General features: G+C 37.8%; 3 protein-coding genes across 12 annotated transcripts; 2 read left to right on the top strand and 1 right to left on the bottom strand.

Moving 5' to 3' along the window:
• Nucleotides 1-114: 114 nt before the first annotated feature.
• On the top strand, nucleotides 115-4,815 carry LOC122315821 (lon protease 2-like). 9 transcript variants are annotated; one of them, XM_043132020.1, is made up of 2 exons: nucleotides 115-1,138; nucleotides 4,431-4,815. In XM_043132020.1, the coding sequence occupies exon 1, from the start codon at nucleotides 287-289 to the stop codon at nucleotides 1,130-1,132; it is 846 nt and encodes a 281-aa protein (XP_042987954.1). In that variant the 5' UTR covers nucleotides 115-286; the 3' UTR covers nucleotides 1,133-1,138; nucleotides 4,431-4,815. The 9 variants fall into 9 exon arrangements, with proteins under 9 accessions (XP_042987954.1, XP_042987959.1, XP_042987960.1 ...); XM_043132025.1 differs by lacking the exon at nucleotides 4,431-4,815 and adding an exon at nucleotides 2,978-3,251; XM_043132026.1 differs by lacking the exon at nucleotides 4,431-4,815 and adding an exon at nucleotides 2,602-2,899.
• LOC122315819 (low-temperature-induced cysteine proteinase) lies at nucleotides 3,718-6,145 on the bottom strand. Its single transcript, XM_043132016.1, has 5 exons — nucleotides 5,725-6,145; nucleotides 5,206-5,441; nucleotides 4,961-5,101; nucleotides 4,446-4,877; nucleotides 3,718-4,009 (listed from the first exon to the last, which is right to left on the bottom strand). The coding sequence occupies exons 1-5, from the start codon at nucleotides 6,143-6,145 to the stop codon at nucleotides 3,911-3,913; spliced, it is 1,329 nt and encodes a 442-aa protein (XP_042987950.1). The 3' UTR covers nucleotides 3,718-3,910.
• A 1,936-nt stretch (nucleotides 6,146-8,081) lies between these two features.
• On the top strand, nucleotides 8,082-11,708 carry LOC122317421 (glucose-induced degradation protein 8-A homolog). 2 transcript variants are annotated; one of them, XM_043134513.1, is made up of 7 exons: nucleotides 8,082-8,426; nucleotides 9,523-9,664; nucleotides 9,932-10,079; nucleotides 10,178-10,253; nucleotides 10,348-10,459; nucleotides 10,625-10,716; nucleotides 11,215-11,708. In XM_043134513.1, the coding sequence occupies exons 1-7, from the start codon at nucleotides 8,394-8,396 to the stop codon at nucleotides 11,257-11,259; spliced, it is 648 nt and encodes a 215-aa protein (XP_042990447.1). In that variant the 5' UTR covers nucleotides 8,082-8,393; the 3' UTR covers nucleotides 11,260-11,708. The 2 variants fall into 2 exon arrangements, with proteins under 2 accessions (XP_042990447.1, XP_042990448.1); XM_043134514.1 differs by having other exon boundaries at nucleotides 10,625-10,775.
• Nucleotides 11,709-13,163: the final 1,455 nt, after the last annotated feature.

Here is a 13,163-nt window from a genome sequence, read left to right as displayed (position 1 = left end):
AACCCCACGTGGGAAATCCAAAACCACATCCCTAATATCCTCGTCGTCTTCATCTCTCTATATTATCCACACCTTCTCTCCCTCCTCTGAAAACCACCAGATTCATTTCTCACACCTCTAAATTATTTGGCAACCAAAAAAATAAAAATAAAAAATCCAATAAATATCAAATATACCTCAAAAGAGTAGAATAAAATGAAGTATCGAGTGTATTCCCTCAAAACTGGCATATATGGCAACCTGACCTCAATTTATCTTGAAACAAACACGGCAGACGCGCAAGGAAATGGCTCTTCTTCAGCTCATTCCTTCCTCCTCTTCGTCTCTCTCTAGCAAACCCACTTTAAACCCTAATAACATTCCCTCTCCCTTAAACCCAAACCCTTCGTTATTTTCAAGGAGAACTAATTCCCTCCGCAGACAGCGAACCAACTCTCTTCGGTGTTCCGCTTCCTCTTTCTCCGAGAAGCACCATACGAATCCTCCCAAGTCCAACGACGTCGTAGAGCTCCCCCTCTTCCCTCTACCGCTCGTGTTGTTTCCTGGCGCGATTCTCCCCCTACAGATCTTCGAGTTCCGGTATCGGATGATGATGCACACTCTCCTCCAGACCGATCTCCGCTTCGGCGTCATATACTCCGACGCTGTTTCGGGCACCTCCGACGTCGGATGCGTCGGAGAGGTGGTCAAGCACGAGCGCCTCGTCGACGACCGGTTCTTCCTCATCTGCAAGGGACAGGAGCGGTTCAGAGTGACCAACCTCGTCCGCACCAAGCCGTACCTCGTCGCCGAGGTGACGTGGCTGGAAGACCGGCCGTCCGGGGACGGGGAAGAGGATCTAGAGGCACTGGCGAACGAGGTCGAGGTGCACATGAAGGACGTGATTAGGCTTTCGAACCGGCTCGGCGGGAAGCCGGAGAAGGAGGCGCAAGACCTTCGGCGGAACCTGTTTCCGACCCCGTTTTCGTTCTTCGTCGGAAGCACCTTCGAGGGCGCCCCGAGGGAGCAGCAGGCCTTGCTTGAGTTGGAGGACACCGCCGCGAGGCTGAAGAGGGAGAAGGAGACATTGAGGAACACGCTCAATTACTTGACGGCGGCTTCTGCGGTTAAGGATGTATTTCCTTCTTCGTAATCGGAGGTACTGAACTGAATGAAAAGTACTCTTGCGTAATTACAATGTTTTAATAATTTAGCAAAAGTTGTAAATTTTTCTTTTTATGTTTAATTGGAAGTGTAGTTTTAGTTATTAGATAGTTGCGGTACCGAAAAGTTTTATATATACTGGATAAAATTTGTCAACTTTTGTGTGGATTACTGATTTAAATTTTGAAGTGGTAGAGGAGATGGTAAAAAGGATATTTGTTTGATTATATTGAATTGAAGTTGGTTTTACTGGGGATTTCTGAATAATGTATGGGTTGCCTTGGTAGTTCTAAGAAATTACAGAGAAAGTACCACTTAATAGCTGGGTAATTTAGGTGCATTGGTTTGTTGAGCTTCTTAGGAACCTTTTCCTCTGTCGCATAGCTTATCAGTAGAAAACTGAATCCAGAGGTTTTGGGCGAGCTTTGTTGAGAGATTGGAGTATAATAGTTAGATTGTTGACTAAACATGGTTTGGGTGACAAATGAGGGATAGTAATTTCAGACAATATCTTAACTTTGTTGTGTTCTTGTAAGGCTAATTTCACCTGGTTCTCAGTTTCTCCTTGTAGGCTGTATGTAAGCAACAAGAAACGCCATCATGACCGATGTTTTTGAGGCACTGAGTTAAATATTTTTTCCATGAAGGATGAAAAATATGTTTCCAGTTGTTTCTGGAATTGTACTGTTTTTTCATTAAAAAAATAAGAAAGGAGAAAAGAAATTGAGAGGAACCGAAAAGGAAGAAAGAATGAAAGAGAAAAACTGTTGTGTTCTTTATTTCGTCCCAATTGTTATAATCAACCACCAGTATATAATTGTGATGGAGAGAGTGGTCGCTTGAACATCAGGAATGTAGGCATTGTCAAATGCTAACAAGCCTAAATTTTTATTGACGGATGTTGGGGTTGCACCCTAGCATAGTTAGATGGCATGGTTGAGGCTTTGTTAGATGGCATTTTATTACTGAATTTGGGTGACTTTGTTGAGTGTTTAAACGCTGAATTTTTTTTGGCTTCAATTATTATAGACTTAGTGCAGAGCTTGATTTCCTATTTCTTCATAAGCATACTAAATAAATCCTAGTGTGCTCCGTCATGTGTTCTACTGAAAGAGTGAAGGATTAAGTTGGGGTAACCAGTAAAATTGATTGGTGGCGGACAAATGCATACTTTTATCTTTCTATACATGTTTTCTCCATCAAATTACCTACGATGCATTTCTTGTTCTCCCCATGGAATTAGAACAATTTAATCAAAACTGTTATTTCATATCGCATTTCTAAACAAACTTGTTTAAGTTCTTGCTTGGTGTCCATGGAGTCTGCGGAAAATGATATTGAAGGTTGGATGAAAAGGATGATATATTTTTCTACAGTTTAGATTGTGGGATCTTGGTTTAATAGTTGACAGGATTTTCATAGTTGTTTGGTTCTGGCCTCCTAATGGTCAAAAGGCAGGCTGGAATGAGTTGCTGTTTCAGATGTCGTGGGTTTGATTCTGTACCAAGAGTTTTCTTGGATTATCATCAACACAATTCTGACGGTTGTGGTTGGATGGACTTTACTTCCCAGACATGGGTCCAAACTCCGAAGGGCCGTACCTTAGAGAGGCACCACGTCAAAATAAAAGTTCTAATGTTGTTTTTCGTTTGTACGTCCCACCATCCTTAAATAAGTATTATAACAATAATGGGCATTGATGTTTTTCAATGTTTACGTTTGACAATAACTTATTTAAAGCAGTTTTGGTTACCAAGAATCTTGTTTTTATAGTGCCTTCCAGCTTCCCATGCATTTGGTTGCCGTTTGTGATACCATGGAGGGGCTCCTCCAGGTTTTAAGATGTTCCAGATCTTAGCACCAAGCCGTAAGGGAGCAGAGAGGAGCTGCCATGCTGCTTCTGGGAAGTTTCTATTTTTCAATGTCTGATAGCCGTACAAATCTTTTTGTCCAGCCAGCCTAACCTCAAAACGATACAAACTGGATGATCTCACATCAAAATTGGCTATATAACAACCAACAATAGCCCTTACATTCTCACGTTTTCCTGAATTTTGTTCGAAATAGTTGAATCCTGAGCTACCAGTGGATGGGACTTTACATTAATAATCTTTTCCTTTTCTTCTATTGTAAGGAGTCCAAATTGCAATGTTAGACGAAGGAGATATTAGAAATGGCCTTGCTTTGGACTCAAAGCCAACGGGAATGCCTTGCATCTAGACCATCTGGTATGGAGTTGCGACACCACTCTGTCTGTGCCACAGTTTCCCCAACCCATGTAGGATTGGACCCATTTTTATTTAGTGCTTCAAAACTAGAAATTTGTAAGCAATGCTACAGTAATAAATAGAATAGGTACACCGCTGACACTTCACTTTTCTCTGTAGCATAAGACAATCTTTCCAATTCAGATTCTAGCCATTTTTTGTTCATGAATTTGAGGTCGCACGACACATTGTGCATTGAATTTGATACAAGTTTGATCGGATTGATGTACGGTGTATCTTATCCAACTTCCTAAGGCACGACTCTGCATACTTCTCAAGAGAACAGGAACAATTGTTACAAGACATGGAATTCAAGTTCAGCACAAGTTTTGGCATTAGTCAATCATCCGGTTTCAAATTTGAGAACAATAGGGCTTCCCGTGTACACAACACCAATCTATTCAACCTACATAAGGAATTTGTGTGGTGAATCATACACCTTATACAACATTTTGTTAAAAGAAAAAAGAATTACCCACTGGTACACTGAAGAATTAACTTCACAAAATCCATGCCTCAACAATGGAACTCCAACTGCCTGACTTCCCAGAATAGCTTCTCCTCTCAAGTGCTTCCATTCTTGTACCATTCCCAGCTCGCTGCAAATTTGATAGCTTATTAGTCTTGAACATGGAAAGTCAATAAACTATAGGAACTTAGTAAATTGGAGGATTCGAACTATCTAATGAGGATGAACGGCCTGTTTGCAAGTAAACGGTCATCCTGAAAAACTTAAAAAAGGCTGGCTTAACAAAAATTCTGCTTACCATACAATTGTCTCACTCTTATCCCGTTATGATAAGGTGACATTGCCCATCAACCTTTAAATTTATTTATTTTTTTAAATAAAAGATTATCCCAGGGTTATGGAAAATGCCACATTCATGAAGTGAGATAGTAAATTCTTAATTTATTGTTTAGAATGAACTCCTAGCTTAAATTTTAAACAACACAGTATATAGAACATGTATAAAATCAGTATATGCTTGAATTTTAATTGACATTGAAGCAACTCTGCAGTGAAGACATACAAACCTTGAGGCATTGGATCCTTTTTGTGTCACAAATGGGATAATCAAGAGGACAACAGTGGAGATGGTCCTTGCAACAAACGGCAGAATTCAACTCGCAACATTTCCATGAAATGCAGATTCCAAGAAGGCGCTTTGCACAACAGCAGGTTTCCCCTTCTCCACAGTAAGTGAAAATATCACATCTAGTGGGGCCTGGGGGAGGTGGGGGAGGAGGATTTGGGCTTGTCTTGGTTGGATACGAAGCCAGCATGTTGATACCACATAGCCCTTGTGAATTGCCACTGTTACGCAGCATATGAATATAGCCATCCATTCCCCAACGTGTTCCCCATGAGTTCTTCACTATCCAATAATCTACACCATTTTCTGAACCGTACCCTACAATCAATACAGCATGATCCAAAGAAGTTGAACATGGGCCAGTGAATATCCCCTATCACACAAATAAAATTGAAAACGCATCATAAATTTGGTTAGAAATTCTAACGTCTCTAAGTTTTGAATATTAGGACCAACCTTCGAGTACAGCTGAAATGCTCTCGCACTGCCGCATATGCCTACACTCACTGGTTGCGTTGCCACGGCTTGCAGTAGTTGTTTCTCATTATTTGTTTGCACATCAGTGTAGCCATCAATCGTCACAACATGCCTTTTTAACTGCAGTATAGACATCTTAGAAGTGCAAGCAAGGCAAAACTCATACGCAAAATGGGAGAAAGAGCAAAGAAAATAAGGGGGAAAAAAACAACCCAAATAGTTACCTTCTCCTTAATGCAGGACCTTTCACGACCTTGATAAGGGTAATCATCCTCAGTGTCAATGCCATGGTTATCTATAATAAATTGATATGCATAGTCCATGAGCCCGCCTTCGCAACCGCTATCGAAAGATCTGTCACAATCAACTAACTCCTGTTCTGAGAGGCTGACAAGAGATCCGGTGACAATCTTATTTATACCTTCAATCGCTCCGGTAGCCGAGAATGACCAGCAAGCACCTATACAATAGAACAACTTGAAAGAATGAAACCATATAATAAACTTGTGATCTATTCAGACTATGGCAAAACACAGCTCAAAGTAGAAAATAAACCATTGTTATCAAACAAAGAATCAAACTTTCAAGTCAAAATGCACGCAGGAGAAATTTCTAACATGAATATCAAAGTTGACAACTAAAGCCCAAAAATTCTTCCGATTCGAAGAGCTTTAATTGGAATTTCCCATAAACAATTTGGATTTAGAACTTAGAATACAGAACAAGTACTTCCATAGTCATACCGCAACTCCCCTGATCTTTGACATGGGTCACTGCCCCTTTCTTCCTCCAGTCCATCTCCGAAGGAATTTCACGGACGACAGAACCGGGCCCTCGAAACGGACGCTGCCGATTGAGACTCATACCAGCGGCCGAGAATCCCAAGCGCGAGGCCTTGAACTCGTGGTGGGTGAGATCAGCAAAGGCATTGAGAGAGAGGGTATAAGAAGAATTGCCCATATCGTTGTGCTGCGTAACAAAGTCAAGGTTGTCCTGGAACACTCGAAACCTGTAGAGCTTTTCAGCTTCCGAAGAGTACGTTCTGCCATGCTGTTTACACCACGCTTCGAAGACTTCGGAGGCGCGTGAAGGAGAAGATAAGGTGATGTGCGTAGGGAGAAGAAGAAAAAGTAAAGTGAGGAGAAAGGAAGAAAGAAGATTCATTTTTTTTCTTTCTCCGGGAGGCGATTATCGGGTCCAACTTGTTGTTTGGACTTTGGACGGGGGGGAGCCTACAAAAGCGGACGAGAGCCAAACGAATTATGAAACTTGGCCGGCTCCGTATAAAGAAAGGACCTAGCTCTTTTAACATCTTCCTTATCACCGCGTGGGGCACGCACGTGTACAATAGCTAACATGTTCTCATGTTATCCATGTATGTGCAAAATATTTTTTTTTTTTTATAAGTAAAATATGTTCCATGTATGTGCAAAATATCACCTTCTATGATGTAAATTATTTTCTAAGAAATCTCAATTGTATTGAATTATTTTCTATTTGTAGAATTAAAAGATCCTTAACCACTATTTGGAGCTGTCCAACAACCTTGAAGATGGCTCTTGCTAGCTCTCGCGGTGGCTGGAACTAGTTTTCAAGCGATTTGGGTGGATTTAAATGTTAAAAAGAGTCATGAATAGTAATAAAAAATATGTAAATAATAATAATAATAATATAATAAAAAATAATAAAAAGTATGTGAAAAGTAATGAATAATTATAAAATTAGGTAAAAAGTAATAATAAAATAATGAATAGTAGTGATAAATGTTGAGAGTACATCAGATACTCTCAGTATCCAAACCATTGTTTTAAAATTCGTACCGTACCGGCCGGTACGGCCGGTATATTCCGTACCGGCCACCGGACCGGTACAGAAATTTTGTAATTTCGTACCGGTTCAAATACCGGCCGTACCGGCCGAGATTTCGGCCTGTACCGGCCTATGTACCGGCCCGTACCGGCCGGTATTTCGGTTTCGTTTTTTTTTTTTTTTTTTTTCATTTTTTCAAACTACAAATTTATTTTTTTACCCCCAATTTAGACTAAACTATTTATAATTTATATAGATATATGTATTTATGTATAATTTATTTATATATAAATTATTCTTTTGAAATATAATTAATATATATATTTATATATATAATTTATTTATATATCGACTATCCCGAAACGGTACACGAAACGGTACCGGTACCGAAATATTTCGTTCCAGTGCCTTGACCGGTACGGCATCCGGTACGGTATTCAAAACATTGATCCATACACAATTTCAAGCCTTTGTTGGGGATACAAATTCATTTCAATTTATCTCAAATCAATTATTGATAAGATTCATTTTTTTTAACTTTTCATAAAAAAATTAAATTCATATCAACCTACTTGGTACATTTAAGCTCATATTTTAACTTATTTAAATTTAAACACATTTTAATGAGATTCATAAAATATTAATATTCACAGATCATCTCAATATAAGCAGCCTAAACCATCCTTTGGCCTCGATGTTTATCTTTTTAATTAAATTTATTATTTATTATTTTTATTTGAGTCGATTTGATTAAGTCTATATGAGTTTTTCTTTTTAATTAAAAAATTGACATGTGAATTTTTTAAAATAGTGTTGCATATACCTACAATTTTACACATAACATTATACATATTGAATTATAATTCTATTTTCAATAAAATGTTCGCAATTTCAATAATTAACGGGTTAGTGTGTATAATTATATGAATAAAATTATAAATATAAATACTATTTTTCGTTCTTTATTGAAGGATGTAAAAGGCTGATTTAACCTTACGTGGAATGCTATCTCTACGTAGTAAAAACAGGACAAGCTATTAGGATGGAAAATATAGATGGAAAGAGTTGATTGAATAGCGTAAATCTGTTTTTTTTTTTTTAAATATTTTTTATAATTATTTTTTAATTATTAAATAAAAATAAAAGAATATGAAAAATACAGTCAAGATTGCCGTTCTATTGTTTCCGTTTTCATAAAAATATTAGTATAAAATAAGATAGAAAATTGACTTATTTGTTACTATTTTAAAATATAAAAAAATGTCGTGGTATAAAATCGATTGAACTTGGGACAAGATCGAACTCACTCCTAGACTCCAGTCCTACGGCTTAAACTGTAATTTGCCCTCATCTCTGGTCTCCCCATTATCTCCCCTGCCCATAGAGGTCCGAGTGTACAGCAAGGCTCAGACCTTTATTGCCGATCTTCTACGTATTCGCTTCCACGGACCCGTAAAGAGTCCCTGACGTAGAAACGCCGCCAGCTGTCTCTCTCCCGCTCTCACCCCTGAGGCACTCTGTCGAATACACGACCGAAGCTCCAGAACCTTTACAATTTCTTTCCCCTTTATTTGTCGTTTCGGTTCAACGAGGCGTTCGGGCCATGGACGTTGATCCCCGCCACTACGAACATGTTGTGAGTTTCTAACCCCCTCCCGCACCACCCTTGATTCAATCTCCTGGGATTTATGTTTTGTAATGTTGGAAAGTTTCTACCTTGTATTCGTTCAGAAAACAATGATTTCTATGCAAATTGAAATGATTTTTCAGTGATAATTGTACCTAATTAATCGCATTGCTTATGATGTTGACCCTTTTTCTGGATAAAATAATCGAAACCCTAATTGATGCTTTTTTTGTTCTTCTCATCCAATTGTTGATGTGAAATCATTATGCAACCAAGTACCACTAGGCTTCCATTCATGAGAATCGACAAGCGCATATGCAATAATAACATAAATAAATAAATCAGTCCATTTCTCCCCGAAGTCACTCTTTAATACATACAATAGAAACTTGTAATTAAAATTATAGTAATTATGCTTCAGACATAATTTACACAACCCTCCGGGGTCTGATAGTTTGGTGGAAAATCTTGGAAGTACGAATGGATCCAACAAATTGATGCGTGTTTGTACCCTACAAACATGCATGAATGGATGCATGCAACACAAATGGGTGTTGGGATTTTGCTGTAAATGTCTGACATATTCTTTAAATTATGTGACAGTAAGATATATACATATTGCTACTTGTAAAAAATGGGGGCACGCCATAATTGGAGAAATTGCCATCGCTACTCTGGCTTACTAAAAAAAAAAAAAAAGAAATTTTTTATCTGAATAAAATCTAATTTGTAATATAGACTATTAGACTACATGTCATATTCCGTTAAATGGAATCAAACATAAATGGTTTTGGGTGGTTGTAGATCTAAAAGTTTCACAAGCATTTTTCATATGTGGGGTTTCCGACTTAAATGTGGACTCACAATACATTAGATGCTTTTAAAGTGCACTGGACATCCCCGATTCAAACAAACCATTCCTGCTTGTATTGTTGTTTCACATTTTCTATAGGTTGCCCTTTTATTATGATTTTATGGTCTTATGTATTCTTCTCTTTTGAATAATGAAAATCGGTAACAAAGATCACCATTGGTGTTACTCTTTCCTATTGGGCTATATCTCTCTTAAAATTTTGGGGATTCTGTCTTCATGTGTCATTGCTAGGCTATCAACGACAATGACATCCGCAATGTTGTTCTATCATATCTTGTCCATAATTGTTTCAATGAAACTGTGGAGTCATTCATCACTAGCACGGGGATGAAGCAGCCTGCTGATTATCTCGAGGGAATGGAGAAAAGAAAAAGTAAGTGAGATTACTCTTTTGGCGGGAAATTAGGGTTTGGAGATCTTTAGTTACTCACAAAAACCTTTCTACAATGGATTACTTACACTTCCACAGCACGTCTGCACTTGCATGAATGAATCATTATGCTTATACCAAGTTTTTAGTTGTAGTTTTTATAGATGCTTTATGGGTAAATCATGTGTTTATTTTAATATTTGATTTTACACTATTGCATATGTTGAGTACTTGTTTAATGATGCATCTGATTATATAATTCCTGCTCAGGAATTTTTCATTTTGCCCTGGAGGGAAATGCACTTAAGGCCATTGAGCTGACAAATCAGCTGGCAACCGACTTGCTGGAGAAAAAGGAGGACTTGCATTTTGATCTATTAAGCATTCATTTTGGTGAACTTGTACGCTCTAGAAAATGGTACCCCCCCCATTAGCAAATGATAATTCCACCCCCGTTAGCAATGATATTTCCAAGAGATGATTTTTATCCTTTCTAAGTTTTTGTTTCCTTGCCAGCACAGAAGCTTTGGAGTTTGCCATGTCCAAGTTGACCCCTTTTGGGAAGGTGCAAAAATACATTGAGAAACTTGAAGTACGTTTCTTTTTGTCTCAAAAATTTTTCAGGTATTTCCAGAACATTTATCTGGTCCACATTGTAATGAAAGGGATGTCTGTTGTTGCTGCAGGACTTTATGGCGCTGCTAGCTTATGAAGAGCCAGATAAATCCCCAATGTTTCATCTGCTTAGCTTAGACTACAGGCAGCAAGTCGCAGATAGCTTGAATCGGGCAATTCTTGGTTTGTTTCTTGATATCCTATGTGCTGCTATGTTTTAGGAGGCTCTGAAGATTAATGTTTTCTTTGCAAGGATCATTTTCTGATGATATACTATTGTTCGAAATGTGCAATGCAATTTATTTTAATTAATAAATGCTTTGTCTTGTGGCTAATGGTTAATGTCAGCACATATGAACCTCCCCAGCTACACAGCAATGGAAAGGCTGATACAACAGACAACAGTCGTCAGACAATGCTTAAGTCAGGAGCTTGGCAAGGTAACCTGCCGTTCATGAATTTCTGAAGCTCCATATTTCAGCTAATTGCGGGCCACATGGTAGGTTCTGGGATAGCTTGCCTTTGTTGTATCCCTGGAAACAGGAACAGTAAACTAGATCAGTCATTTAAAGTTGATAGAGTAGTCATTTAAATAATTTGTACTGAATGTTTGGATCAGTTAGGAACAAGACTAGTTGGTAATAATCTCTCTCTCTCTCTCTCTCTCTCTCTCTCTCTCTCTCTCTCATATGGGTGGCAGTTGTTGCTGTTAGTAGATTCCCTAATATTGAATTGGTTTGTTGTTTGAGCAAGAGGCTTGAATTTTAGAAAAATCATTCAGTCATTATCACACAATTAAGTAGTAGCCAGGGCAAAATAAAAATAAAAATAAATAGTAGCCAGGACGACAATTGAGATGCAGAGAAGCCATTCACAGAACATAAAATGTGAATGAAGTAAGTAATTGGTGTACTCACTCTTTTGTTGTGGTTTTGTAGGATGGGCTTCCACCATTTTCCTTGAAGGATTTCCTCAAAAGCTGAATGGACGAGCGTTTGAAGCATTGCTGGCAATGGGTAATCGCTTATTCAGCTTGAGTTTTTGGATTTGGTGTAAGGTTTGCTGATGGGTAAAAAAGTCTTCACCGCTTGCTCTTCTGTGAAGACGGTGAGTGGGCTGTCTCGTGTATGCGTTCTCCTGCTTTTAGTGAGGCATGACCCTCATCCTGAGTACCCATTATGAAAACCATGATTGCCTTCAACTTCGAGCGAATTGGTCTGTCTTCTCTATTTATATTGTTGATCCACGTTTGTGCGATGCACATGCTACCTTGCATATATTCAGACGTTAGGGAATTCCGATTATCTTGTAATGTTATATACGTTAAGCATTTCCGCCTATATCAGTTACTTGGCTTAATGCGAGGTTTTAATTTGCGACGCATTATGAACGTATGGGTGATGAAGCACAATTGATAAGTTTCGCCTTTCCATTTCTCGTATCAGTTATATCGTATCACGTCAAATTGTGAGTTAAATTTTCATATTTCTTTTTGTGATTCAAACATTTATATTTATTGCATATTTTCTGATTTTCTAAGTATATATGCACAATCTTAAACGGTGTTATCAAAGCTAGTCCACTTCTTTAGTAATACAATCTTTTAATTTTGATGGTGTTAAAAGTCCCTCTTCTTTTTTTACTCTTACGGGTTGGTTCAAGTTGTAAAGTCGTAAAGACCTTGGGCTTGAGGGTATGCAACTCTCATATCTAATGTTCAAATTCATTTGGGTACAGACAATCTCTATGAGTCATCGGATTGGTAGATTTTTTTTTTTTTTTTGAATTAATTAAGGTGCACTTACAGGAAATTTCATGTGGGGTTATGGAAGTATATAAGGTAAGGATGGGGCGTTTTTTCTAGTAATACCAAGCTAAGTATGGGGAATGGCTAGAGGATCAGTTTTTGGCTTAATGTGTGGGTGGGAGATACGATTCTTAAGGTTACTTATCCCACTATTTTCAAAAGTGCATGGGAAATAGAAGCGATAGTATCTGACTTGCAGGCATCCACATCTCTAGTGTGGAACATCAATCTCACTAGAGAGGCTCATGATTGGGAAGTATGTGTACTGATAGAATTTTTTAATTTGCTCTATAATATTTTCCTTGCTGTTACAGCTATAGGCAAGATGGTTTAGAGACCTTCTAGAAAAATGAGATTCTCAGTAGGTTCTTTTTATGAGACTTACAACTCAATCTTCGCCCAACTTTCCGTGGAAGAGCATATGGAGGAATAAAGCACCTCCCAAGATTGCGCTCTTTATTTGTACAGTAACTCTTGGAAAGATCTTAACTATTGATAATTTAAGAATTCGCAGTCTCATAATTATGGATTGGTATTGTATGTGCAAAAGTAGTAGAAAAACAGAAGATAATATATTCCTACATTGTGAGTTTGTCCGAGATACATGTAATTATTTTTTTAACATAATGGGGCTAGCATGAACAATGCCGAGGAGGGTAGTTGAATTACTTGCAAGTTACAGATGAATCTCAAGGACAACATAGATTGCAACTATGTTGAAGATGGCCCCCATTTGTATTCTTTAATGTATCTGGAGTAAAAGAAATGATAGACATTTTGAAGATTATGAACGTTCTGCAAAAAAGTTCATGAGTTTTTTTATGGAATACTTTATTTTAGTGGACCATTGCTTTAAATTTTAATGATCTCAACTTTCATGATTTCTTTGTAATAATTTTTAGTTCTTAAAGCGGTATTTTGACATGTATACTTTCAATGTACCTGGCTTACACCTATTTTTAAATCAATAAAATTTCTTATTACTTAAAAAAAAAAAAAAAAAAAAAATAGTTGGATATTATTCCTGGACACCTGATGCCTATTAAAACAAAAAGGTCCGTCTTCTTTTGAGACACTAAC

This window comes from Carya illinoinensis, chromosome 7 (assembly GCF_018687715.1).
Source record: "Carya illinoinensis cultivar Pawnee chromosome 7, C.illinoinensisPawnee_v1, whole genome shotgun sequence".
In the NCBI taxonomy this organism is placed as follows: Eukaryota; Viridiplantae; Streptophyta; class Magnoliopsida; order Fagales; family Juglandaceae; genus Carya; species Carya illinoinensis.
Note: the sequence above shows the minus strand (reverse complement) of the source record. Positions and strands in the feature narration are given on the sequence as shown.

Excerpts from the sequence above, each read along its gene's own strand:
- LOC122315821 (XM_043132020.1), top strand. The coding sequence starts at position 287 with ATGGCTCTTCTTCAGCTCATTCCTTCCTCCTCTTCGTCTCTCTCTAGC.
- LOC122315819 (XM_043132016.1), bottom strand. The coding sequence starts at position 6,145 with ATGAATCTTCTTTCTTCCTTTCTCCTCACTTTACTTTTTCTTCTTCTC. Across the intron at positions 5,442-5,724 it reads CAAAGATCAGGGGAGTTGCG|GTGCTTGCTGGTCATTCTCG; the intron begins GTATGACTATGG and ends TCTATTGTATAG. Across the intron at positions 5,102-5,205 it reads GGTCCTGCATTAAGGAGAAG|TTAAAAAGGCATGTTGTGAC; the intron begins GTAACTATTTGG and ends TCTATACTGCAG.
- LOC122317421 (XM_043134513.1), top strand. The coding sequence starts at position 8,394 with ATGGACGTTGATCCCCGCCACTACGAACATGTT. Across the intron at positions 8,427-9,522 it reads CCCGCCACTACGAACATGTT|GCTATCAACGACAATGACAT; the intron begins GTGAGTTTCTAA and ends TGTCATTGCTAG. Across the intron at positions 10,717-11,214 it reads TAAGTCAGGAGCTTGGCAAG|GATGGGCTTCCACCATTTTC; the intron begins GTAACCTGCCGT and ends GTGGTTTTGTAG.